This window comes from Megascapheus bottae, chromosome 6, assembly GCF_031878675.1.
Source record: "Megascapheus bottae isolate mThoBot1 chromosome 6, mThoBot2.hap1, whole genome shotgun sequence".
Lineage (NCBI taxonomy): Eukaryota > Metazoa > Chordata > Mammalia > Rodentia > Geomyidae > Megascapheus > Megascapheus bottae.
This window is the reverse complement of record NC_143514.1, coordinates 78493111-78520554: the sequence shown is the minus strand read 5'-3', so window position 1 is coordinate 78520554 and position 27444 is coordinate 78493111. Positions and strand designations below refer to the sequence as shown.

The 27444-nt window shown below is 42.1% G+C and overlaps 1 protein-coding gene across 2 annotated transcripts in view; it reads left to right on the top strand.

Annotated features, from left to right (window-relative positions):
* Positions 1–27444, top strand: part of Ube4b (ubiquitination factor E4B) — a 97002-nt gene that overhangs the window by 34615 nt on the left and 34943 nt on the right. For both annotated transcript variants that reach the window (XM_090335859.1, XM_090335860.1), the window contains 9 exons: positions 646–874; positions 11371–11512; positions 13299–13399; positions 15615–15729; positions 21382–21465; positions 24826–24882; positions 25388–25504; positions 25587–25685; positions 26630–26743. In XM_090335859.1, coding sequence (XP_090191985.1) covers positions 646–874; positions 11371–11512; positions 13299–13399; positions 15615–15729; positions 21382–21465; positions 24826–24882; positions 25388–25504; positions 25587–25685; positions 26630–26743 — 1058 coding nt within the window. The remainder of the gene's footprint in view (positions 1–645; positions 875–11370; positions 11513–13298; positions 13400–15614; positions 15730–21381; positions 21466–24825; positions 24883–25387; positions 25505–25586; positions 25686–26629; positions 26744–27444) is intronic.

Sequence of the window (27444 nt, the reverse complement as noted above, 5' to 3'; positions counted from 1 at the left end):
ATGCCTGTCTTGCCTTGAGTTGTACTCTCTCTCTCCTACCCTTCCTTCATCCCTTCCTGCCTTCCTCCCTCCTCCCCTGCCTGCCTACCTCACCCCATCACGCTCTCTTTTTCTTCTTGCTTCCTGTGGTACTGAGTTTGAACTAAGTGCTTCATGTTACTGGCAAGATGCTCTACTGTTCAGTCATGTTTCCAGCCGTATTTTGTACTGGTTGTTTGTGGCCTGCCTAAACTCATACCTAGACCCAAACTGGCCCATTTTATGCTTCTCATAGTTTCTGGAATGACAGGCAGGTACCACAGTGTTCAGTTGTACTCTGTTGAGATACACTCTCAAACTATTCTGCTCAGGTTGGCCTGAGCAGAAATGGTTCTTCCCATTCTAAGTTTCTAACGTAGCTGGGAGTGGAATGTGAGCTACTGGCATCTAGTTTAGCGTTGGACTTTGGATTGCACAAATGCTCCTTAGTGAGGATACTTCCTTTTTTGATCATTTCTACCCTTTCCATTGATCTTACTGATAAATAACTTTTTTTACTTTGATGATTTCTTTATATGAAAGAAAGTTGTATATATAAGTTAATGGTGCCCACTGTGTATTGGAAGAGCCAAGCATAACCTGTTTTTTATTCTGCCTTTTCCACAGTGTTCTCTGACTTTAAGGATTTGATTGGCCAGATTTTAATGGAAGTACTAATGATGTCCACTCAGACCCGAGATGAAAATCCATTCGCCAGTCTGACAGCCACATCACAGCCCATTGCAGCGGCAGCTCGGTCACCAGACAGAAATCTCATGCTGAACACTGGCTCCAATTCAGGAACAAGCCCCATGTTCTGCAACTTGGGTTCCTTCAGTGCCAGCTCATTATCTAGGTCAGTGTGGCCATGTTTGCAAGGCATTGGTAGGAAGTGCTTATAGGAGGAAGTGCTCATTCTGTGTTGGTCTGTACCCTCAACACTGTCGTGGGGGTCATGCTTGAGGGGATGGGTCTAGTTGTAGGAGGTGGCATTATCTTTTCTAGATTTCATTTGGCTTCTTATAGTTAGTCTATGGTAGATTAAAACTTAGAAACAAATCATTGTGTATAATGTTATTAGAAAAAGGGGTTGGTAACTCCTGAATCGGACTAGCAATTGAATTATCATGATTTAAACATGTATCTGATTGTGTACTCCAACTCTTACTGGAGATATGAAATTATTTATGCTGTCCTTTAAAAACCTGGAGATTTCTGGGGCCAGGAGTTTGGCCTAGTGGTTAAAGTGCTTGCCTAGCATGCATGAAGACCCGGGTTCGATTCCTTGGTACCACATATATAGAAAACAAGCCGGAAGTGGTGCTGAGGCTCAAGTGGTAGAGTTCTAGCCTTGAGAAAGTCCAAGGAAAGTGCTCAGGCCCTGAGCTCAAGCCCAGGACTGGCAAAAAAAAAAAAAAAACCTGAAGATTTCTATTTTAGCTATCTCAAGTTTTTCTTTGATTTTCTCTTCTTTCCTTCCTTCCTCCACTAATTTAGCCTCTATGAAACTAGCCCAGCCCCCACTTCCAATTTCTGGAGCTCTGTGCCAGTGCTGAGTCCATCTTTTGCCTCACCAACCCATGCAGCCAACCCCACGGCTGTGCCCTCCACCTCCCTCAACCCTCACAATGTGGCTTCTGGACCTGTGGCGGGAAGCCAGCCCTCGTCCCCGCGCTATCGCCCCTACACTGTCACACACCCATGGGGGCCTTTCCCTTCCCCTGCCTCACGGTCCTCAGGCACCTCCATTCTGTCTGGAGCCCCAAGCCTCCCTGCAAGTAGCCCCCAAGTTGTGCCTGCCAGCAATTCCAGACAGAGGCCCAGCAGCGTGGGCCCAGCTCTCTCCCCTGCCTCACCCCGTGCTGCGAGCAGACGGCCCTCCTCTCTGCGGATCTCTCCTAGGTATTTATTCGCAGGAGAGCTGTGTGTGTGTTTGCAGTGCAAGGGAAGCAGATTAACATGGTTTGGAAGAGCTGCTGTGTGACACTGACCTCAGTTTAATTTGGGGGGTTGTTTTGAGGAAGTCATCTTGTGTTGCTAGCAAGTGTGGGAGGCATGCACCCTGTGTCCTGGCTTTGCTGGGCTTTGATCACATCAGAAAGCAAAGGTGGTGCTATAGTATGCTTCTTTTTTTCCACTCCTTTCCCTGGTTCATTTTCTTGACTGTGTGTGTGCATATGTGCGTGTGTGCGTGCACGCGCGCGCACACACACACACACTCTAATCAAAGAAAGAACTGCATTTTTAATTGCAATCTAGTTCACATGTCATTCCTCATTGCAAATGAATTTCAGAGACTGTGGTCAGTGTTGTATTTGAGGGTTGGGGCTCACAGGACCACTTTTTAACAAAAAGGACTGCTGTAAGAATAATCAGACCTAGGGGCTGTGGACAAATCCGTGCCCTAAACACTCCTGCGTAGGATTCCTGGGTCCATTCATGCTTGGGTACTTTGGTTTTTAGTAATGTAAAATTTTGGCCTCTCATAAAGCAGCAGTATCAGAATTTTACAAATCCTGTGATCTTCTTCTCTCAAATGTACCTATGTATTTTTATAATAGAGGTGAATTGTTTTTCTGCATGTCCATGGGTCAAACTTTTAGTGTAACATTTATTTTAAAAGATAGCAACTGCACAAAGTTCTCTCCCTCTTGTTTTTCTTTTGTTCCCTGATGACCTCTTTTGCTTTTGTTGTGGTAGTATGTACGACAATCCTTTCTCCTTCCTCTTCCTCGCACTTTCTGGGGACAGTAGTGATGAAGAAGATGAAGAAGAAGATGATGATGATGATGATGAAGGTGGTGGTGGTGGTGATGATTTTTCTTGTGTCCAGTTTGGGTCCAGGTATCAGCGGAATGGAGCCTTACCCTGCATGTGCTTAGGTGTTTAGGAACTAACTTGTGTAAGCCCTGCTTAGGGCTGTGCTTTCAATCCAAACTGGATAGGGTTAGTGAGGTGGGCCAGCAAGTGCAGTGAAGCGTGAGGACTTTACAGTGGGATGAAATGGCACAGAGGACAGTTTCCTTAGTTGTTGCCATTTGTCGTGCAGTTCATTCAGTGCCTCAAAAATGAGGGACATTCCACTTACCCATTGTGAGAATCTTCTTCAGTAGGGTTGCACAAATTGCTGGCATTTAGGAAGTACATGGGGCTGGAACCTGGAGTGTGTATATGTTTCCTTCTCTCCTATCCTGTCAAGCCTGGTCTTGGCAGTCTGTTGAAGAATATATGTGGTCTCTATACTGTCTACTATACCTGGGCTTCTGCTTTCCTCTTTTTTTTTTTTTTTTTGCCAATCCTGTGGACTGAGCTCAGGGCCTGAGCATGGTCCTTGGGCTTTCCTCAAGAACAGTGCTCTACCATTTGAGCCACAGCACCACTTCTGGCTTTTCTATATATGTGGTACCAAGGAATTGAACCTGGGTCTTCATGCATGCTAGGCAGACATTCTACCACTAGACCAAACTCCCAGCCCCTCTGTTTTCCTCTTAACCTTAAATTTCCCGAAGTAACTCTTTTGTCCATTTGTTGAAAGAGTCTGTACAATGACAGCAGAAACTAAAACTGAGTTCACTGAATAGTCACTACTTAAACTGTAAAAAACATTTTCTGATTTTTTTTTTTTTTTGGCTAGTCATGGGGCTTGAACTCAGGGCCTAATCACTGACCTTGGACTTTTCTCCAGGCTAGTGCTCTACCACTTGAGCCACAGCACCACTTCCAGCCTTTTTCTATATATGTCTTATCGAGGAATCGAACCCTGGTCTTCATGCATGCTAGGCAAGCACTCTACCACTAGGCCAAACTCCCGGCCCCATTCTCTGATTTTTTTTAGGTGACTTTGAACAAGAAAATATAAATGTTTCTTACTAATCCTCTGACTCATTATCTTACCAGTTGGATTCTAAACTGGAGTTTCCTTTGGACAAAATTGGGTTTTATGCTGCACATTATTCAAAAATAACCCTTGATTTTAAATAAAACATTCTGTAGGAGTTAGGTATACTTCATTAACTGAACGGTGGTCAAAAGACTTGTGAGAGAACATATAGAGAGAAGAATGTTGATACAAGGTTAAATATTGATTCTGCAAGGTTGATATTTGTATTAGGCTGAACTTTTTGAGGGGTGGGGGTCATGAGGCTTAGTCTCTAGGCCTGGGTGATGTCCCTAAGCTCAAGGCTTTCGCCCTACCCTTGAGTCACAGCCCCATTTCTAGTGGTAAATTGGAGATAAGATTCTTATATTCTTTAGTGCCGGGCTGGCTTTGAACCATGATCCTCAGATCTCAGCCCCCCGAGTAGCTAGGATTACAGGTGTGAGCCACTGCATCCGGCTATAGGCTGGACTTTATTCCACTATTTCTCAAGTAACTGTCCCAAAGGAAAAAGTATCTTCCTTGTGTTTCTCTGTTGTGAGGTCACAGTCACACAGAAATCTGTGTTCTTCAGAATCACTTCCCATACTTGCATTGCTCTAAGTTAGCTTTGGAGAGGTGCTCCCTCTCTGGCCTATTTAATGCCAAGTCTTGTGACACATGGATTCTATTATATTCTGCTTTTACTGATGACTCTCTAGGTTTCTAGTGTCCCAATCTGGCCTGAGATCTTCTGTACCTAATAGGAGAAGTACTTACTGAGGTCATATTAATAGCTGTAAGCACTGAGCGTTACCTACCACCACATCCTGTGTCAGTGCTCTGTCCAGTCTCTGTCCTCCAGTCCTTTCTGTAGCAGTGGGTGAGGAAACTAAATACAAGTGCACTTGACATACAGAGAGGTTAAAATCACATAGGGGTCAGTGGTAGAGCCTAGATTCAGATTCAAGCAGCTGGAATCCAGGGCTCACATGGCTGGCCTTTCCATCTGTGCCCAACAGTGCTGTGTCGTTCTTAATTTATTTCTTCTTTATTTATTTTACCTTTAAGAGTTTAGGTGTTCCTTAGATAGGAGGTACTAGTCTTTTACTTCTTTTTTTTTTTTTTTTTTAGAAATTTTTGTAATGTTATAAGGTGGTATATTAAGGAATCTTTTACTTATTACAAAGTATCATAATTAAATCCCATGCCAGTTAGTTGAGAAGTCCCTTGGTGGTGGTTACAATGCAATGGCATGATCCAGATGAAAATTAAATAATCTAATTGTAGATAACTAAAATATAATAAAAATGCAAAAGAGTAAGTAGTATGGCTTGAGACAAGTAGGTATTAAGAGTATGTATAGAGTCAAGCCTGGAAAACTTTGTAAATTTGCATGGTCAGCAAAGAGAAACATTTTTCTTCCTCTAATAGATGTTTGCAGAATTCCATTTATCTTGAAGTAAGCTATTTTTTTTTTTTTTTTTTGGTTCCAGTCCTGGGAGCTTGAATTCAGGGCCTGAGCACTATCCTTGGGCTTTCTCAAGGCTAGAGCTCTACCACTTGAGCCACACCACCACTCCTGGCTTTTTTCTATGTATGTAGTTTTTACTGTGTATGTAGCTCAGACCTATAATCCTAGCTATTCCAGAGGCTGAAATCTGAAGATCTCAGTTCAAAGCCAGCCCAGAAAAGAAAGTCCATGAGATTTTTTTTTTTTTTTTTTTTTTTTTTATCTTTTTCAGTCCTGGGCTTGAATGCAGGACCTGAGCACAGTCCTTGGGCTTTTCCTCAAGGCTTGTGCTCTACCACTTGAGCCGTATATGGTATGGTATATGGTATATGGCATCGAGGAATTAAACCCCAGTCTTCATGCATGCTGGGCAAGCACTCTACCACTAGGTCAAACTTCAGCCCGAAGTATGTTATTTTAATACATGCTTCTTAGCTGGTGAAATTGTTTTCACAAGAATCTGGAAGATGGCCTCAATCTTCTTTCTGTTTGCCCAGTAAAGTTGACACTTTTAAGTCCTTGGGGCAGGAATGTGACATACAGTCATGTGTTAATTCCTTACTGTGTTGGTGATGAAGGTTAGTTTATGAAAGGCAAGGCATTCCTCTGGATTGCTTTCTGTTCTTCGGTGGAAAGAGCCATAATGAGGAGTCAGGAGGGATTAGCTGCTTCTGTTCTTGCAGGAGAGAAGGCAATAAAGGGAAAATAGTCTTGTGAGTCAGGTAACTGTAGGAATTACCCTGAGGAGTTTTCTGATTGTTTCCTAGGAAGTTGGTGACAGAAATTAGGTGGTGTTTTGCTTGGTTTGCTTCCTTTCTTAACTACCTAGGTATTTCAGTGAAGAAAGTAAAATCTTGAATGTACTGAGCCTATGTATGGGCCAAGGAGAAATTAGCCAGCAGTGGGAAAGGTTGATATCCATGCTTCTGTTCCTGCTGGCTGCCACCGCTAGAGGATACCTGCAAAGAGTAGGGAGGAAGTCTTCTACTCATCCCTTCTATGCACCCTAGGCCTTTATGGCTGGCTCTGTTCTTTGCACTTCATACACTCTCCTGTCTTCAACCTTTTATTTATTTTCTCTCTGAGCCACTTTCACCCTGAACAGCTATGTGGCTGTTCCCCCAATTTCTCTGTTTTCTTTGTGAATGCCATCTTAACAGATGTTGGTCCCTGGCCCTCTTCTGTTAACCATTAAATGTGCATGACGCTGGGTGCTGGTGGTTCATGCCTGTAATCCTATCAACTCGGGAGGCTGAGATCTGAGGATCATGGTACAAGCCAGTCTGGACAAGAAAGTCTATGAAGAGTCATCTCCAGTGAGCTACCACAAAACTGGAAGTAGAGCTGTGTGGCTCAAAGTGGAAGAGCCTTGAGCAAAAAGAGCTCAGGGACAGTGCCCAGGCCCTGAGTTCAAGCCCTGCAACCAACGATAAAAAAAGAAACATACTTGATTTTGAACAGCAGTACTCTGTTTTCATCATCCTTGCTGCTGATGTGTTTTGGGCATTCACTGACTTTAGAATGTAAGTAAATGTCATCTCATCCGAGTGGTTCATTGTAAACCTCAGGACCTACAGCAAGCCTTTGCTTACAAGGCCCATAGTCTTGACTTGTTCAATAATTTGTGCTGGGTGTACATGCACAGCTCTATGCTGTGCATAGAGAAAACACAAAATTCCAGTGTCAATATTTGAAAAAACAACTACAAGTGTGATTAAATTAACTATGGAAGAAATGCCAGTGGAGGTCTTTAAAAGTTGGAGGTTTTCTTATTCTATTTTAAATGTAGTTCAACCCACACAAATCTGATACATGTAAAAATCCCCTGGAATATTTTCAGAAGAATTCTTCCACATTTCTATTTTGTGAAGTAATTAACATGATTAAATTGGACTGCTGATATAGTTACCAGAAAACAGTTCATATACTCTCCCAGGAGGGATAATTTTTTGTGTGCTTAGACTTAAATATGTTTCCAAAAGTTTAGAATATCTCAATTGAAAATGTGTCAAGTTTATTGTTTACCCCCCTCTTTTTTTTTTTTTTTTTGCAGTGTTAGGCATTGAATATAGGGCCATGTGATTGTTAGGAAAGCACTCTTTTAAGCTCTACTCCTAGCCCAGAACAAGAAAGAATTTTATAACTTTTTTGGGGGTGGGGGCAGTCCTGGGGTTTGGACTCAGGGCCAGAGCACTGTCCTTGGGCTTTCTCAAGGCCAGAGCTCTACCACTTGAGTCACAATGCTACTTCTGGCTTTTTCTGTGTATATGGTACCAAGGAATTCAACCAAGGGTTTCATACTCAAGGCAAGCACTCTACTCTTAGGCAGATCTCATCCTTCTGAGTAGCTAGGATTACGGGTGTGAGCTACAGTGCCTGGCTTTGAACTTTATAACTTTTTGATAAATAAGAATGAAATGCTGTTTCATTTTAAGACAAGGTGTTTCTGTGTAGGCCAGGCTAGCCTGGAACTCAAGATCCATGTCCTCAGCACCTGAGTGCTAAGCTCAGGGCATGCACTACTGTGCTCAGCTGAGACAGAGTTTTCTTTTTCTTTCTTTGGTTTTTTTGTTTTGTTTTGTTTTGTTTTTGTTTTTTTTGAGTTGGGAGCCAGTACCGGGGCTTGAACTCAAGGCCTGGGCACTGACCCTTTGCTTTTTTTATTCTAGCACTCTTATACTTGCAGCTTTTTGTCAGTTAATTGAAGAGAAGTATCTCACAGACTTTCTAGCCCAGGCTGGCTTCAAACCATTATCCTTGGATCTCAGCTTCCTGAGTATGATCTGTGGGCCCCAGATCATTATTTCCTGTGGTACCTTTTATAATTATTCTGTTTATTTTGAAGCATTTTGACAGATAGTGAGGTTTATTTAGCATCTCCATGAGGATTAGGATCTTGAGTCATTTCCCTGTCTTAAAAAGTTAGCTGGTTATTTGGTACCTGATTGATGATCAACAAAATACTTTTTTTTTTTTTTTTTTGCCTTTTTGGGGCTTGGACTCAGGGCCTGAGCACTGTCGTTGGGCTTTCTCAAAGCTAGCACTGTACCACTTGATCCACAGCACCACTTTCAGCTTTTTCTGTGTATGTGGTACCAAGTAATCAAATCCAGGGCTTCGTGCATGCCAAGCAAATACTCTACCACTAGCCAAACTCCCTGCTCAGCACTACATCTTTTAGCTTTGAAAATTCACTAATCTTACCTGACTGCCTTTCATTGGATTGCCCTATGTATACATGACCACCAAACTTCTATAACTTGTCACTTTTGAAAGATAGCCTTCCATTTGCCTATCTGAGCCTCTCAATTCCTAGGACTTCTTAGATATGTATGGTGATGACCTAGCCTCCTTATAGTTTTTAAGTCTTAGCAAAATACTTGTGAAAATATTTTAAGTGATAGCAAGAGGCACACACAAATTAAAAATTGGAATGTGTTACTGAAAATGGAACATAATTTTAGTAGCAGTTGCAGAAGCTCACATGTGAGTACAGACATATAAATAAGTCCTCATGCTAGCTTTGGGTGCATTGTCAAGCTCAGGGTGGTTCCGGCCTGTCACTATCAATTTGACATACTTTCCAGGAAGTGGAGGTATGGCTGAAATGGTAGAATGGAAATCTTGAGCAAAAAAGCCAGTTAAGAGCTGAATTCAAGCCCCTGTACTAGCATGTGCAAACACACACACACACACACACACACACACACACACACACACACACATACAAGACGTCTCATAAATTTCAAGAAATGGAGCTTATTATTAGGGAAATGAATAGTTCACCATTTTCATTTTAGATACAAGAACAGTTATCATTGTCATCTTTAATTGCTACTTCAAAGAAAATTCCTCTCATTTGTACGTAACTGGATTAGAATATTTCATCTTTGAGGCCAGATATATGGAAAACATAAATATTGAATCACAAATGTCAGATGGAGGAGTGAGGAAGATTGCTGCAGGTTGCCCTGAGTTCAAATCGCAGCTCTTAGGAAAAATAGATTCCTACATTTAAAGATAAATCTTTCTGCTTTTGAGGATCAATTGTGTTTCTTGCATTTATTCATTGGTTTTACTGTTTTATTGTTAGGTGGATTTTTCTGTGCTTTGTTACCCTTACACATCTTTCTTTTGTCAGGCTATTTAGAAGTACCAGATCCTGCTGTTAGTTGATAAAATGCACCGAAACAGGTTTGCTTAGCAAGCTCAAAATTCTGAGTTCAAACCCCAGTACTGTAAAATACTGACATATGTGCATGCATACATATGTATCAAGACATTCATTGCTGTAAAGACACAAGAATGAATTTGTCTGTATTTATCTAGGGTTCCCATTCTGACCTGCCCATCTTTGTCAAGGCTCTTGTGAGGTTATTTTGTAGGTATTTTCCTACCTACCAGAGAAGTGGACTGTCTCTTAATCCCCTTCCCTCTCTCTCTCTCTTTCTCTCTCTCTTTCATACTCTTTTTTTCTTTCTTTCTTTCTTTCTTTCTTTCTTTCTTTCTTTCTTTCTTTCTTTCTATCTTTCTATCTTTCTTTCTTCAATGCTAGAGCTCTACTATTTGAGCCACAGAACCACTTCCGGCTTTTTCTATGTATGTGGTATTGAGGAATTGAACCCGGGACTTTGTGCATGCTAGGCAAGCACTCTACCACTAGGCCAAACTCCTGCCCCCCCCCCTTCTTCCCATATTATAGATTGTAAGAAAGCAGAAATGCCCACTTGTGGGCTGAAAGCCTGTACTTAAAACTGACATGATTTTCACTTTATTTATTGATGGTTCTGGGAGTTGAACTCGGGGCTTAATGCTTGCTAGGCATGTACTCTACTAGTGGAGTCTCTCCCTGCAGTCCTCTTTTTACCTTCATTGCTAAAATACTTTGATATCATCATTTCATTCTGAGGCTGGTTAGATTTTACCCCACATTCTAGGATCAGTTTTGTGTATATATTCCAAAAGTAGTTCTGGCATGCACATAGACATATCGGATATAAGATATTGTTACTATCTCAGTCCCATTATTCTGTGTTGAAGAAAGGCTGTGTCTTCCAATCTGACATCTTCTTTCTGTAACATGTTTGCTAAGTTCATTTTCTTCCCCTTCATTTGACAAGTCCTGCTCCTTCCTAGGCCTTGATTACTCTCTGTAATTTTTTTTTTTTTTTTTTTTTTTGGTATTTATCAGGTCAGCACTCAATATGGTGTGTGTTCTGCCAGGGGTAACTTTAACTAAGTTTAACTTCCTCAAAGCTAAGCCCAGTTATTTTCAGTCATGAGTGTCTCACATTGTTCCCTTACCTGCTGATATTTTAGAAAGCACTTGCACATTTTCTCACTGAAGTCTACCAGTAGAAGAGATACAGGTTCTGGGTTCAAGTAACATATAAGCAATAAGTTTTGATCGAGTACCTGTGTCTGCTGACTTCTAGTATAAGATTTGTTTGCTTTGTTTTTACTATACTGCTTTGCCTTGTTCCCTGTACATTATGGATCTGTAATAGCAAATATGTTCCTTTCTCCAGAGCCTAGTCCTGCTGCCAAATGCTGATTAAAGTTTTTATCAGATCTACACTAAAAGTGATGAGGATGTGAAAAATGTTTTCTTAGACTTTACTCCTAAAGCCACCTTGGTTTATAGCTGGCTTTATGAGGAGAGGTTAGTAACTTGTCAGATGCTTAGCACTCACTAACAGTGAGTACATCTGGCTCATAATTTACCATCTGTGCAAAAATAACCTTCCCTCTGCACATGCACACAGCGCTTCCCTGAAACCAACTTTCAGAGGAATAGGAAAAATCACTGTCTTGGGCTGGAACGGTTGAAGCAAGCAGTGAACTCCCATCTGGGCTGCATGAGTTTTTGTGCTTTGTGGATGCAGGGATCCTAACAGGCTTTCTGCTGCAGAAACTCAAACTCTAAAGATAACTGATCAAAAAGAGGTAAGCATCATCAGCGTTTTCTTTCTCTTCTCCAAAGTTTGGGAGCCTCTGGTGGAGCAAGTAATTGGGATTCGTACAGTGACCATTTCACCATTGAAACCTGCAAGGAGACAGATATGCTGAACTACCTCATCGAATGCTTTGACCGAGTTGGAATAGAGGAAAAAAAAGCACCAAAGGTACCGTGACACACTTTCACTTATGACAGAAGAAAAAGCATTAGGGTGTTGGTGACTCATGCCTGGAATCCTAGCTACCCAGGAGCCTGAGATCTGAGGACCATGGTTTAAAACCAGTCAGGGCAGGAAAGTCTGTGAGACTGTTTTGTTTTTATTTTTGTTTTGTTGTCAGTCATGGGACTTGAACTCTGGGCCTGGGCCCTTTTCCTGAGCTCTTCCACTCAAGGCTATTGCCCTACCTCTTGAGCCATAGTGCCACTTCCAGTTTTCTGGTGGTTAATTAGAGACTTTGAACTTTAGTACCCAGGCTGGCTTTGAACTGCCATCCTCAGATCTCAGCCTCCTGAGTAACCTTTTGCTGCTTCTGCCTGGCTTCTGCTGTGAGACTCTTACCTTCAATTAATTACAGAAAATAACTGAAGTGGAGTTGTGGTTCAAGTGGTAGTGCTAGTCAGTGGTTGTTGCTGAGTTGGGTTTTTTTTTTTTTCCCTATTAGGACAAGTATCTGGGCTGGGAGCATGGCCTAGTGGTAGAGTGCTTGCCTAGCATGCATGAATCATGCCTGTGTTTGATTCATTCCTCAATACCACATACACAGAAAAAGCTGGAAGTGGTGCTATGGCTCAGGTGGTAGAGCGCTAGCCTTGAGAAGCTCAAGGACAGTGCCCAGGTCCTGAGTTCAAGCCTCATGACTGACCAAGCGGGGGAGGGAGAGCAGGAAACAAGAAATGGACAAAGTATCTGGGAAAAATAAAAGTTTAGTTTGCCTCAAGAGTTGAAGAAGTTTAAGTTCATGATTGGTTGGTTTCATTGTCTGGGCTGTGGCATCACAGTAGAAGAGTGTGGAACAGAGCACAATCTCCAACCTCATGGCAGCCAAAGAGCTCACAGAGACAGAAGGGAAGCGGGACAGAATGAAGCAGGCACACCCTAATGATCTATTTCCTTTAGCCAAGACCTATCTCCTATGTCAGTTATGAATCCATAAATTAACCCACGGATGTATTCAGATCCCTTATGAGCCAGTTAGTTCACTAAAGCCCAAGTCTAGATCATAGGAAGTCATTTTTAGATTCAAACAGTAGTACTACTATTCTGTGACAATTTAATAATAAGCAACATTTGAAGCGCAGGTAGAGTAGTCTACACTAACATTAGCTTGAATTCTCTCAGTTGCTCAGTTACTGAGTAGTCCTGTTAAGGATAGCTATTCTTTCCAAGGTGTGGCCAAGAAGATGAATGTCAATGGTTAAGTTTATTATGGTAAAATACTTAAATAATAACTTGCCGGGTTAGGTTTAAACTGAAGAAATACATATTTTCCACTATTTTGTATTGACTTGAATTCCTCATTTTATTCGTTTTATTCTTAGTACATTACCTACTTCTTCTAGTTTTACATTAGAAAACAAATCTTGGTGTCCACCTGTTAGTATTGGCGGTATTGTAGTTTGAACTCAGGGCCTCACTTCCTACTAAGAAGGTACTCTGCTATTTAGCTCCACCTCTAGCCCCACCAGTTAGTACTGTATTTGTAAAGGGTTTCTTTGAGGATTAGTATACTTGACCTCTGAAGGGAGGGGGGTGGAGAGGGGAAGGAACAAAGAAAGACTACCTAACTCTCTGCTTACCTCTTGACTAGATTTCACATGAGGCAGTTTATGGCATTTTGTTCATTATGAATAAAAGAGAAAAACGCCATTTTCCAGCTATTACTGTCTTCTGATATTTGTTGGTTTTCAGCAGCATGCTATTACTTGGCTAACAACTTGCCCTCTTTTTCCAGATGTGCAGCCAGCCAGCAGTCAGCCAGCTCCTGAGCAACATCCGCTCACAGTGCATCTCGCACACCGCGTTAGTACTCCAAGGCTCCCTGACCCAGCCTAGGTACGTGGTGACGACCGCAGTGCTGTGTGCTGGACACCTGGCCCCTGGCTGGATCACTCCATTGTCTGAAAAGTGAAAATGTTTGACTCAGTCCGAGATTTCTTTCCTTCTCTAAAATGTTAGAAAATGGTGCAATTTTTTTCCTCATATTTTAAAGTATAATGCATAATTTGAAAAGAAATGAGTTAGACCTAAAGAGTACTTTTTGAAATAGATCGGTATTGATCTATGTGGACACCAATTAAGAAAACTACTAGTGGGCTGGGCACTGTGTGTGGCTCACACCTGCCATCCTAGTTATTCACGAAGCTGAGATCTGAGGATCACAGTTCAAAGCCAGCTCAGATACTAAAGTCCATGAGACTCCATGAGATTCTCATCTTTAATTAACCACCAGAAAGCTGGAAGTGGTGCTGTGGCTCAAGCGATAGAGTGCTAGCCTTGAGCAAGAGAAGAAGAGAAGTTCAAGGATTGTATCTAGGCCCTGAGTTCAAGCCCTAGGACTGGCAAAACAAAAGAGAGGGTGGGGGGCAAAGGAAGGAAGGGAGGAAAGAAGGAAGGAAGGGAGGGAGGGAGGGTCAATTGATCTGAGGGCTTTGGAGTAAAGTGTTAGGTAGGTGCCACTGGGCTGAAGATTCATTAATGGCTGGTGATGTGGCTTTGTGGTAGAGTGCTTGCCTATCATGCATAAAGCCCTGAGTTCGATTTCTCAGTACCATATATACAGAACAATCTGGAAGTGGTGCTGTGGCTCAAGTTATAGAGCTCTAGCCTTAAGGAAAGCCCAAGGATAGTGCCCAGGCCCTGGGTTCAAGCCGCAGGATGGGCAAAAAAAAAACAGAAAGAAAAGAAAAAAGCAAGGAAAGGAAAGAAAACTACTAGTAATTTAGTTTAAACTTTTGTTGGAGTCATCTTATAGAGTGTATGTTTTATTACTTCCTGTGTATTACACATTAATTTATGTTACATAGTAATTAAGAATAGTGGTAGAGTAAAATCACCCAAGATACTACTTTATATTTATATTAATTTACAAAGTTCCATAAAAGACTGTATTTTCATTTTATTTAAAAATATCTAAGCCAGGTATGGTGGCTCATGCTTATAATCATAGCTACTCAGGAGGCTGAAATCTGAGGATCTCCTTTCAAAGCCAGCCTGGGAACTAAAGTCCATGAGACTCTTATCTCCAGGTAACCACTAGAAAATTGGAAGTGGCACTGAGCTGAAGAGCCCAGGGACAGCACCCAGGCACAAAGTTCAAGCCCCATGACCAGCAAAAAAATAAATGAAAAATAAAAAAAAAATCTAAATGAAAAGTGATACACAGTTCAATTTATACGTTCTCCTTGTTATACCCTACAATATACCACATCTGTCTATCTATCTGTCTGTCTGTCTGTCTGTCTGTCTATCTATCTATCTATCTATCTATCTATCTATCTATCTATCTATCTTTTTTCCCTCCAGTCTTGGGGCTTGAGCACAGGACATGAGCACTGTCCTTGGGCTTTCTCAAGGCTAGAGCTCTACCACTTGAGCTACAGCACCACTTCCAGCTTTTTTTCCCACTATGTATGTGGTACTGAGGAATCAAACCTGGGTCTTTGTGCATGCTAGGCAAGCACTCCCGGCCGAATATACTACAAAAATTTTAAGCTTCCCCCCCCCCCCCTTTTGGGGGGGGTCACTAATAGGCCTCCATAGTGTCCCTGAGCTCTTTAGCTCAAGGCTATTAACACCACTTTGAGCCACAGTGACACTTCCGGTTTTCTAGAAGTTAATTGAATATAAGAGTCTCATATATTTTGTACCCTGGCTGGCTTTGAGCTGCAATCCTCAGGTCTTCCCTTCTGAATAGCTAGGATTACAGGTGTGCACCACTGGTGCCTGCTTTTTCTTTCTCTCTCTTCCCCCCCCCCCCCTTCAGAGCTAAGGACTAAATTCAGGGCCTTACACTCACTGAGCTAAATCCCCAGTCCTCCTAATGCTGCATTTTTAATGGACTATGAAAGATGAAATACGTGAAATTTCTTATGACACCAAAAAATGACTACTAGTGGTTAGAGAAGTTTTCATTAGCTAAACCCTATACAGAATATTTGGGAGATTTCCAGTTTGGCTTCTGATTAGGCAGGTGGTGCTGCATGTGCTTGTGTTTGTTTTGCATTATTAGATCACTTCATTATAGCCTTTGGCTTCTGTGGGTCTACAGGTCCATGCAGCAGCCCTCCTTCCTCGTGCCCTATATGCTGTGCAGGAATCTCCCCTTTGGCTTTATTCAAGAACTGGTGAGGACCACTCATCAGGATGAAGAAGTGTTTAAGCAGGTATGGTCATGTGAGTTAACTGCTGCACTTTTTAGCCTGTGCCAAAGTTGATGTTTAAACATATTGGATGGAAACTTCTCTTTACACATTTCTTATTTCCTTAGAGGTAAACCAATCTAAGATCCTATTCTTGAGAAAATTGGATTTGACAGCTGTAGCTCACTTGAAACAAGGTCTGTGATAAGTGCTTTGAAATATAAAAGCCCTAAGGGGTGCTAGTTAACGCACACTTGGGATCCTAGCTACTAAGGAGACTGACATCTAATTATCATTGTTCAAAGCTAACCCAGGCAGGAAAGTCTGAGATTCTTACCTCCAATAAATGACTCAGAAAAGCCATAAGCAGCAATGTCATTCAAGATTACTTGAGCAAAAGAGAATCAGGGGATAGTACCCAGACCTTGAGTTCAAGCTTCAGGACCAGCGCGTGCACACACACACACACACACACACACACACACTCACTCACTCACTCACTCACACTCTAAAAGAGCCCCATCCCCATCAGGCCCTGGTAGCTCATGGCTCACTTCTCAGGAGACTGAGGTCTGAGGATCATGGTTTGAAGCCAGCCTGGGCAGAAAAGTCCTTGTGAGACTCTTATCTCCACTTAACCAATAGAATGCAGAAAGTGGACTGTTGCTCAATTGCTAGAATGCTAGCTTTGACCACAAAGAGGCTCAGCACACACATAGGCCCTGAGTTTAAGCCCCACAAAATACACACACACACACACACACACACACACACACACACACACGCATACGCATGTCTGCACACTTATGTACTCAAGCCTGCCCCATCCCTTATTTCCAAGTGACTCTTAACATTGAAGTACAAGAGAGAATATAAGGTGATGTACATTTTCTACATATAGTGCTAAAAGTTGGTTGTCTGAGATTAGTAATGCAATAACAAAATTAGCACAATCCTGCATACCACATAGGATCTCAACTAGGAAAAGATGCACTACATTTTACTGTTTGTATCTTTTCTTTTTCTTTTTTCTTTCTTTTTGATACTGGGGATCGAACCCAGAACATTGCACTTGCTAGGCAAGCGCTTTTGAAAACCTGATCTCTTAACTGTTTACTTAAGTCTTGAAAGGTTCTCTCAAGGTGAGACTAAGCTGTACTTTTCCCTGGCTGTGCAGTACCCTCAGCTGCATTCTTTTATTAGTACAGGCCTTTCCCATGAAGAAAACATATTTTTAAAAAGTTTCTTACATTTTACTCTATCATTCCTTTTTTGTGTGCCTGGAGAAACAGCAGTTGTGACCAATAATTCATACCTTCTCCCCCCCCCATCCTGATGCTTGAAATCAGGGCCTGGGCACTGTCCTTGAACTTCTTGTGCTCAAAGCTTGTACACTACCACTAAGCTACATTCCTGGCCCCAATGCATAATACTGTAAACTGGTTTATACCTATTATTATAGTGATTGGTTTTATGACTAAAATTCTCAGAAATTGTGATTTTAGCAGACTTCAAAGGGAATACAAATCCCTGCTAATGTTAGGTAATTTCTCTAAAATTCAGTCCTGAGCTTGTCTTCTGTTGTTGACATATAGGAGTACAAAGGCAGCAGAGTGAGCTTTTCTTTCAAAGGCTAAGCCAAGTCTCATGAGAACAAATCTTATCTTGGAAGTGATGATCTAGTGAAGTGCTCATAACTTTTTTTTTTTTTTTTTTTACTGTATAGTCATGGGCTTGAAGTCTGGGCCTGGGTGCTGTCCCTGAACTCTTCAACTAAAGGCTAGCATTCTACCACTTGAGCCACAGTGCCACTTCCTGTTTTCTGGTAGTTAATTGGAAGTAAGAGTCATGAACTTTAGTGCCCAGGCTGGCTTTGAACTGCCATCCTCAGATCTCAGCCTCCTAAGTAGATGGGATTACAGGTGTGAGTCACTGGTGCCTGGCTAAGTGCCCATAATTTTATGGGTGGAGTAGGCATGTAACAGGTGTTAATTAGAATACTTTATCCCAGGCACCCAGAGTAGTTTTCACTGTGCACTAACAGCACAGTAAGTAGATGAAAGTGTGATGTCTGTGTTACTCATAAACCTATATTGTGGTTATAAAATGACCCTTTTGGTCTTAATAATTGGGGTAAAATTAAAATAAATTGAAAATTACCTTCTCCCTTTCCCTGCCCAAACTGGGATTTGATTCAGAGGATTGTCTGTAGTAGATAGGGTGCTCTATACTTGAAATACAAGCCCTGTGCTTTTTATTTTAGTTGTGCTTTGGTTTCAAATCAGAGTACTTTACCTCAGCTCTAGAATCTGTATGCTTTTAATCACAGAATTTATTACATTTTCAGCCACTACTAAAACACTCACTTTTTTTAATGTCACAATAAGGTTTTGGGTTTCTGTTTGCGTGCGTGCATGCGTGCGTGCGTGCATGTGTGCGTGCGTGCGTGTATGCATGCGTGCGCATGCCAATACTGGCACTAGAACTCAGTGCTTCACACTCTCACTCAGCTTCTTCACTCATAGCTGACTCTCCATTATTTGAGTCAGCCATAGATCTACTTTCAGCATTTTGCTGGTAAATTGGAGACAGAGAGTCACTGACTTTTCTTTGTTCTCTTTCTTTTCTTTCTTTTTTTTGGTCCGTCATGGGACTTGAATTCTGGGCCTGGGTCTTGTCCTTGTACTCTTCAGCTCAAGGCTACTGCCCCACTTCCGGTTTTCTGGTGGTTAATTGGACTTAAGAGTCTCAAGTCCTTTTGTGCCCGGGCTGGCTTTGAACCAAAATCCTCAGATCTCAGCCTCCTGAGTAACTAGGATTCTAGGCATGAGCCACTGGGACCAGCTCTCTCACTGACTTTTCTTCCCAGATTGGCTTCAGACCATGACCCTCAGATCTCAGCATCTTGAGTAGCTAGGATTACAGGCGTGAGCTGTTGGTATACAGTAGTGCATTTATAAATAGTTTTTTATCTAGTATGAAATAGAGCTCCTAAAGAGAAACAGAAAAAACAGTTTTACCTTTTTTTTAATTGCACAAGGACAGAAAGCATGACAAACTATGTTTGAGTAAAAAAGTTTGCCTTTTTTGGGGGGAGGGGGCGGGGTGCCAGTCCTGGGGCTTGAACTCAGGGTTGGAGCACTGTCCTTTGGCTTTCTCAAGGCTAGTGCTCTATCACTTGAACCATAGAGCCACTTCCCTCTTTTTCTATTATGTGGTACCAAGGAGTTGAACCTGGATCTTCATGCACGCTAGGCAAGCACTCTACCACTTGGCCAAACTCCTGGCCCCATGTTTACCTCTTTCAAATGATTGAGAGCTGTTCACATGTAAACAGTAATAAAGAACTGCTATAATTTAGTATTAGGATGAATAGATAGAGCATTTTTTTCTCCAGTGCTACTAGCTTTTGATCTGAAAATAAAAGAATCACTGTTTAAGGAGATTATAACCAGGTGCCAGTGTTTTATGCCTATAATCCTAGCTACTGCAGAGGCTGAGATATGAGGACTGCGGTTTGAAACTAGCCAGGGCAGGTGAGTCTATAGAACTCTTTCTTTCAGTTAAGCACCAAAAGGCCAGAAGTGAGTTCTGACTGAAGTCATAGAGCACTGCCCTTGAACACATAAAACTCGAGGACAGTACCCAGACACTTTGTTCAAGCCCTCAGACACACAGACAGACAGACAGACAGACAGACAGACACACACACACACACACACACACACACACACACACACACACATACACACACACAGAAAAAAGAAAAAAAAGAATAGTCAATGTTTGGCTATTTAAAAATATTTTGTATAGTCCTATTTTGTTTATTATAAGTTAAATCTTGCCTAAGAAAGAGAGCTCCAGTAGAATGTATAAATGTTATAGCATTCCTCAACCAAAACAAAAATCATGCTTAGAGGTTTCTTTAAATGGCCAATTGTGAAATTTACTCTTGGGATTCTGGTCTGCTTGCCTCTTTCTAATTGAAGTTTGATATTCCCCACACCCATACTGAGTGTTAGGGCTCCATTTATCACTAGCTTTTGAAAGAACATTACTTCTGCCCTGACTGTTGGAGTGGTAAAGACTAGCATGATCTCTTCCAATGCTATGTTTATATCTCAATTATATCTCAAGACATTCCACAGATACCTGTAATCTAGGGCACCTTTTTTGGTGCTGTATTTCTTTCTTTTTTTTTTTTTTTTTGTCTGTCGTGGGATTTGGACTCTGTGCCTGGGCACTGTCCCTGAGCTCTTCAGCTCAAGGCTTACTGCCCTACCCCTTGAGTCACAGGAGATAAGAGTACTCACAGTCTTTAGTACCCAGAATGGCTTTGAACTGCGATCCTCACTCAGATTTCAGCCTCTTGAGTAGCTAGGATTACAGGCATGAGCCACCTCACCTGGTGGTATTGTATTCTTGTTATAATGAAAGTTCTAAGTAGAATGGGATGGAATTAGTAGGAAAGGGGAATTTTCAATGTTTCTAATGGTTTTCTAACATACTCCCTTTAAAACTTCTTGTAGTTCAGTTTGTCAGCTGCTGTTTACATTTTCTTCGTGATGCTATTAGCCTTGCCTCTCAGCCAGCTACTTGAAAAAACAGATCAGTGAGTGCACTGTGAAGTTTGATGGTGCACTGTGCTAAGAAAACCTTGCAGTGTTACCCAGTGTTAGTGATGAACATGCAAAAGTATTTGAGTGCCCTTAAGCTTTCATATCAGGTAATTGTATAAATTTTGCTCCTTATTAAATTGAACATTTATCAGGTATATGTGCTCTCAAGTCTAATGTAGTAAACAGAGAACGACTTTTTTTTTTGTTCTGCCAGTCCTGGAGACTGAACTCGGGGCCTGGGCACTGTCCTTGTACACTTTCTGCTCAAGGCTAGTGCTCTGCCACTTGAGCCACAGCACCACTTCTGACTTTTTCTGACTATGTGGTATTGAGGAATCAAACCTAAGGCTTCATGCATGCTAAGTGAGCACTCTACCACTAGGCTACTACACTCCTGGGCCCAAGGAAGACTTTTTAAAAATATTGATAAGAGTTGAGTAAAAAGAATATTTGATCTAGCTGGGCACCTGTGGCTCACGTCTGTTATCCTAGCTACTCAGGAGGCTGAGATCTGAGGATCAGGGAAAGCTAGCCAGGACACTAACATCCGTGAAACTCTCATCCCAATTCACCACCAGATAACCATAAGTGGTGCTGTGGCTTAAGTGTTAGAGCAGTGGCCTTGAGCTGAAGAGCTCAGGGACAGCACTCAGACCCAGAGTTCAAGCCCCACAATCTACAAAAAAAAAAAAAAAAAGAATGTTTGGTCCGCTTTCTTTTCAGATAAGAGATTTCTTGGTAATTAAGAGCATAGTTGCTGCAGAATTGAGTTGCTAGAGCAAAGACCTTGCAATACTTACTGTCCACATTGGTAGTTTTCTCCTGGTAGTGTTGATCGAAGTCCTCTTACTTCTGGGATACATAACTGCATTACTCTGTGGTTAGCCTCTTTGTTGGACACAGGTCAGTGTACTAGCTGAATTAGAGACCATTGCTGACTATGAGCAGAAGAGAAAAGGTTTGCTCTCAAAGAGGAGAGGAAAAGTCTGGACATTTAGATATAGCACCTTATTTAACAGGATTTCTATTCATATATACGTGTATTCTTTTCTTACAGATCTTTATTCCCATTTTACAAGGCCTGGCTCTTGCTGCCAAAGAGTGCTCACTTGATAGTGACTACTTTAAATATCCCCTTATGGTAAGCCGTGTTCTTTTTTATTACTGTTACTATTTTAGCACACTGAATACATGCTTTTCTTTATTACTTTAACATGAGCTTTTCTTTCAGGTCTCTGAATAATACTGTTTTCCCTTTAACATGTGAAATGGGGGCTGGGAGTTTGGCCTAGTGGTAGAGTGCTTGCCAAGCATGTACAAAGATCCGGTTTCAATTCCTCTGTACAAAATATATAGAAAAAAGCCAGAAGTTGTGCTGAGGCTCAAGTGGTAGAGCTTTAGCCTTGAGAAAGTCCAAGGACAGTGCTGAGACTCTGAGTTCAAGCCCAGGACTGGCAAGAAACACACAAACACACACACACGAAATGGTCATGTTGGCCACGCAGTGCTTGGTGTGCAGTGCGCAAATGAGTTAAAACAGCAGCTGGGATGCAGTCTGCCTCTCCCAGTCCTACAAAGCCCTAGTGAGGCACTGATGGGACTGCATTTCGTCATCTCACACTCCTGCCTCAGCCTCGTGAGTGCTAGGATTGCAAGCTTGTACTAATATACCAGGCCTGTGATAAGATTTTGCTTTTCAAGAGAAATGAGGCCAAACATTGGTGGTTTACTCCTGTAATCCTAGCTACTCAGGAGACTGAAATCTGAGGGTGGTGGTTCAAAGCCAGCCCAGGCAGACAAAGCCAAGAGATTCTTATCTCCAGTTAACCACCAAAAAAAGCCAGAAATGAAGCTGTGACTCAAGTGTTTCAGTGCTAGCCTTGAGTAAGAGAGCTTAGGGACAGTGCCTTGGCCTTGAGCTTAAGCCAAAGAAGAATTAAAAAAAAAAAAAAACTAAGAAAAGTAATGAATAGAGCTTCTTTTTTTTTTTTAAGTTCTAGAAAGGACAAAATGAAAGAACAGGAAGTTTATTGTATGCACATATGCAACCTTGTATAAATTGAGGCCATGATGACATGCATTACTTACTCTTTATCTTTTTTCTTTTTTAACTGTATTCCAATCATCATACTGATTTGAGTCCATTCCCTTCCTGGGGATGTTCTGTACTAGTGCTGGTCACAGGTCCTTATGAGACAAAGTCTCCTGGTGCACCCCAGAAGTCACACGGGAGCAAAACAGGAAATTGCCCTATGATAGTAATGCAGCCAAGGTGTGTACAAAAGGTGCATTTATTTTTTGAAAGCAAGTCCATCATCATAGCACCTAAACATGGGGAAATGAGAAAGTGAGAAGGGATTGTTTTAAATAATTCTGAATGAATTCATGCTACAGAGCTCTTTTCATTGCACATGACTCTGGCAGACAGAACAGGAAGTGAACTAATTTGATTTAGTTCAGTTGTGAGATATTTTAGTCTATGTTGATGATCAATATAATATGTAAATATTCCTTATAATGTGTAAATATTCCTATAATATGTAAATATTGTCGGCTTTTTTGGTTGTAGCTTGAATTAGCTTAATGTTTCAGTGAGGAGCTGTTAGTGTCAGATATCGACAAAATATCCTTCTTGGTCAAAAAATAAAAGCTTCTGTTGTAGACAGTAAATTTATTTGGGGCCATTACTGATGCTTGTACAATAGGAAGGGTTCAGTAAGTGAGAATAATGAGAGGCAGGAAGAGAAGACAGCTAGAATCAAAACAGAGATAACTGGGCCAGGGCGCCAGTGGCTCATACTCCTCAGGAGCATGACCTGAGATTATGGTTCAAAGCTAGCCCAGGCAGAAAAGTCTTGATACTCTAATACACTACTCAGAAAAGGCCAGAAACGGTGTTCTGACTCAAATGGTAAAGTGCTAGGCTTGAGCATAAAGGCTCAGTGACAGTGCTCAGGTCCAGAGTTCAAGTACCAGGACCAAGAAAAAAAAAAGTAGAATTTTTCTCTTGCTTAGTAAACCCTACTGTGTCATATGTCTGAGTCATTTGAGGTTCTTTAAAAAATGTTTTTTGGGGCTGGGAGTTTGGCCTAGTGGTAGAGTGTTTGCCTAGCATGCACAAAGACCCGGCTTTGATTCCTCAGTACCACATACATAGAAAAAAGCAGAAGTGGTGCTGTGGCTCAAGCAGTAGACTCTAGCCTTGAGAAAACCTAAGGATGGTGATAAGGCCCTGAGTGGAAGCCTAAGACTGTCAAAAAAAATAAATAAATGAAAAAAATTACATTGTTGCCACTATGTGTGGTGGCAATAACTCAAACACTTAGGAGGCCAAAGCAGGAGAATCCCTGAAGATACCTTGTCTCAGAAAAGCCAACATCAATTCTAATAAAAGCTAAAATGCTAACAGCTGGGTCCCAACCCAGGGCACTGGGGTTTAAATCAAAAAGGGCTCAGCCTGGGCACTGTCCCTGAGCTCTTCAGTTCAAGACTACTGCCCTACCCTGGAGCCAAGCCCCACTTCCCATTTTCTAGAGGTTAATTGGAGATAAGAGTCTCAGGTCCTTTTGTGTATGGGCTGGCTTTGAACCTTGATCCTCAGATCTCAGCTTCCTGAGTAGCTAGGATTACAGGTGTGAGCCACGGTGTCCTGCTGGGTTTTTTGTGTTTTTTTTTCCCCTCCATAGTTTTTAAAGTCATCCCAGCTGACCTTGAATTCATCCTTCTTTCTTGGCCTTCCAGGTGCTCAGCTCAATGGCTCTTTAAATCCTAGTGCATTTATTTTGTTGCATATATGAATAAAATATTTTTGAGGGGCAGGGAGTGTGGCCTAGTAGTAGAGTGTTTGCCTCCCATGCACAAAGCCCTGGGTTCAATTCCTCAGTGCCACATACACAGAAAAACCCAGAAGTGGTGCTATGGTAGTATGTGAGCATTGAGAAAGCCCAAGGACAGTACCCAGGCCCTGAGGACTGGCAAAAAAAAAAAAGTTAGTAAAAATATTAGTAAGAGTTATGAATAAAATGTGTGATTTCTAATTTTGGTTGTATTTTGGTTTTATTGTTTTTCTTTTTTTGCCGTCCCTGGGGCTTGAACTCAAGGCCTGAGTACTGTCCTTGGACATTTTTTGCTCAAGGCTAGTGCTCTGCCACTTGAGCTACAACCCCATTTCCGGCCCTTTCTGTATATGTGATCCCAAGGAATGGAGCCCCGGGCTTTGTGCAAACTAGGCGAGCATTCTACCACGAGGCTACACTCCTGGCCATGTTTGTTTAATGCAGACTAACTATGTAACTCAGGCTGGCCTGGAATTCAGGACTCTTCTGCCCCAGCCTTCCCAATGCTGGGAACACCATACATTTAAAATGCTTATGAAGTCAAAAAGTTCCAAGGCTGATAGCATCATAGAGCAGCATTGAAATGTGTCCTTTCGTGCTACACAGAGCAGCACTTTGAGATGCAATACATTCATTGATTGAATTCTTTTTCATCTTGTTTTTAGGCATTAGGTGAACTCTGTGAAACCAAGTTTGGAAAGACACACCCTGTGTGCAATTTGGTAAGTTTCTACTTGGTATGTTCATGCATTTTCCATGAACCTGTAAGGATCGAGTAGCCATACCTTGAGTAACAACCATTAGAAGACCTCTCTTAAAGGCATATGGATATAAGTAGAGATAGCGAATACACCAGAGGCTGTCACTATTAGAAGTATATGTGTGTATGACATTTCTTATAGTGAAGTGTTTTATTCCTGTTACCATGAGGAGAAGTAGTTTCTAGAGCATAACAGGTACTATGGGAACATGTACTTGAACCCTTTGGGAGTATCAGAATGGTTCTTTGGAATCCCATGTAAGCCTGTCTTGAAACATAAATGTGAAAATACAGAGTTGGAGGACTTCCTTTGAGCTAGGGATGTTCCACCAGAGCTTCAGACATGTTTGTGCCTTGTGCTTAGAGAAGTTCACGATCGGACTTGTGCTAGTGACCAGAACCAGCTGCCCACAGCCTCCTCCCTGCTTCCTGCTCAGCAGCTTAACCATTCTCTTCCTTGTGCCTAGGTTGCGTCTTTGCCCTTGTGGTTGCCGAAGTCCTTAAGTCCTGGCTCTGGGCGGGAGCTGCAGAGACTGTCTTACCTGGGGGCCTTCTTTAGCTTCTCAGTCTTTGCAGAAGATGATGTAAGTCCAGTGGACACTCAGATTTGCCACCCCTTGTTCAGTCTTCTTCCCACCCTTCAGTGTTTTGTTTCTTTCTTTCCAGGCTAAAGTGGTGGAAAAATATTTCTCAGGTCCTGCCATTACCCTGGAAAACACCCGTGTGGTCAGCCAATCACTACAGCATTACTTGGAGTTGGGAAGGGTAGGTGTGAAAGATGAGTAGTTTATAGACAAGTGCTGCCATTATATAAATGCTAATAAAAAGCCCTTAAAGGCAGGCTCTGGTGGCTCATGCCTATAATCCTAGCAACTCAGGAAGCTGAGAGCTGAGGATCACAGTTCAAAGCTAGCCAGGGCAAGAATGTCTGTGAGACTCTTAGCTACAATTAACCTGCAGAGAACTGGAAGTGGAGTTGTGGCTCCAAGTGGTAGAGCACTAGCCATGAGCAGAAAAGCTCAAGGACATTCCCGGGCCCTGAGTTCAAGCCCTGTGACAAACAAAAGAATGAAAAGGTCCCACAGATAATTTTAAAGAAGTTATGTACTAATTAATTAAGCATGCCTCACAACTACAAGGCCCTGAGTTCAAGCCCCAGAACTGGCAAAAAAAAAAATTTTAAGGTGACAGGTATTAGTTTATATAAACCTCTTGTTGACCTACTTACCCAAATGTAGACTAACTTGTCTTCAGTTCTGAAACATAAAAGGTAATACTTAACAGTCTTGGGTACCAAGTTCATTTTACTCTGTCCATGGCCAAGTTTTAAAAGTTCAAACTATTCTGACCCCGGAAGTAGGGCTGTAGCTCAAAGGGTAGGGCAGTAGCCTCGAGCTGAAGAGCTCAGGGACAGTGCTCAGGCCCAGAGTTCAAGTCCCAAGACTGACAAAAAAACAGGCAAACAAATAAATCTAAACAAAACAAAGAAGCTCAGACCTGGTGCCACTCGGAGTGAGTGCTTTCCTGCTCTGTCTGTTAGGCCCTTGGTTCATCCCTCAGACTATTCTCATCTCCATTCATGTGTGTCTTGTACACTTCCCTCGGTCACTCTGTCCCGAAGTGAGTAAAAGTGGGGGAAGAGAGAATGTAGGAAGTGAGTAATTGTCTTGTGGAATTAAATGTCTGTCTTCTTTTTTCAAATAATCTAGCAAGAGCTTTTCAAGATTCTGCACAGTGTTCTGTTGAATGGTGAAACCCGTGAGGCTGCCTTGGGTTATATGGCAGCCGTCGTCAATGCCAACATAAAGAAAGCACAGATGCAGGTAGGGTTCCTGAGGCGCTGTTGCTTTCACTTGCTCCCTAAATCCCTTCTGCCATGACTTGCTCATGGTGGAGTGCCCCGTCAGAGTTAGAGTTGTGAGTTTTGATCAAGTAGTGGGAAAGGCCTTTCTAAAGTGGTGCCATTTGAATCAAGCCCTGACTGATGGGAAAGAACCAGCCATTGTAAAGCTGAAAAAAAAAGAGCCTTCTAATGGATATAAGACACCAAGGTGGAATCAGCTAGCTTTGGTGCAACCCCTGTACACAGACAGGATTTTTGTAGCTGGGAGAGTACACAAGAAAGAGAAGGCAGTCATGGGGATGGGACTGGGCTCATATATGAAGACTGTGAGGAAAATCTCTCTCTTTTTGGCGGGGGGGATGGGTCATGTGGCTTGAACTCTGGGCCTGGGCGCTGTCCCTGAGATCTTCAGCTCAAGGCTACTGCCCTACCCCTGGGCCTGAGCATTGTCTCTGAGCTCTTCAGCTCCAGGCTACCACCCTACCCTTGATCCAAGCCCCACTTCCCATTTTCTAGAGGTTAATTGGAGATAAGTCTTGGGTCTTTTTGTACCTGGGGTTGGCTTTGAACCTTGGTCCTTAGGTCTCACCCTCCTGAGTCACTAACATTACAGGCATGAGCCACCATGCTTGGCTGTAAGGAGAGTCTCTGTGTAGAAAATGAGATCGAGGCCTGTCAGTA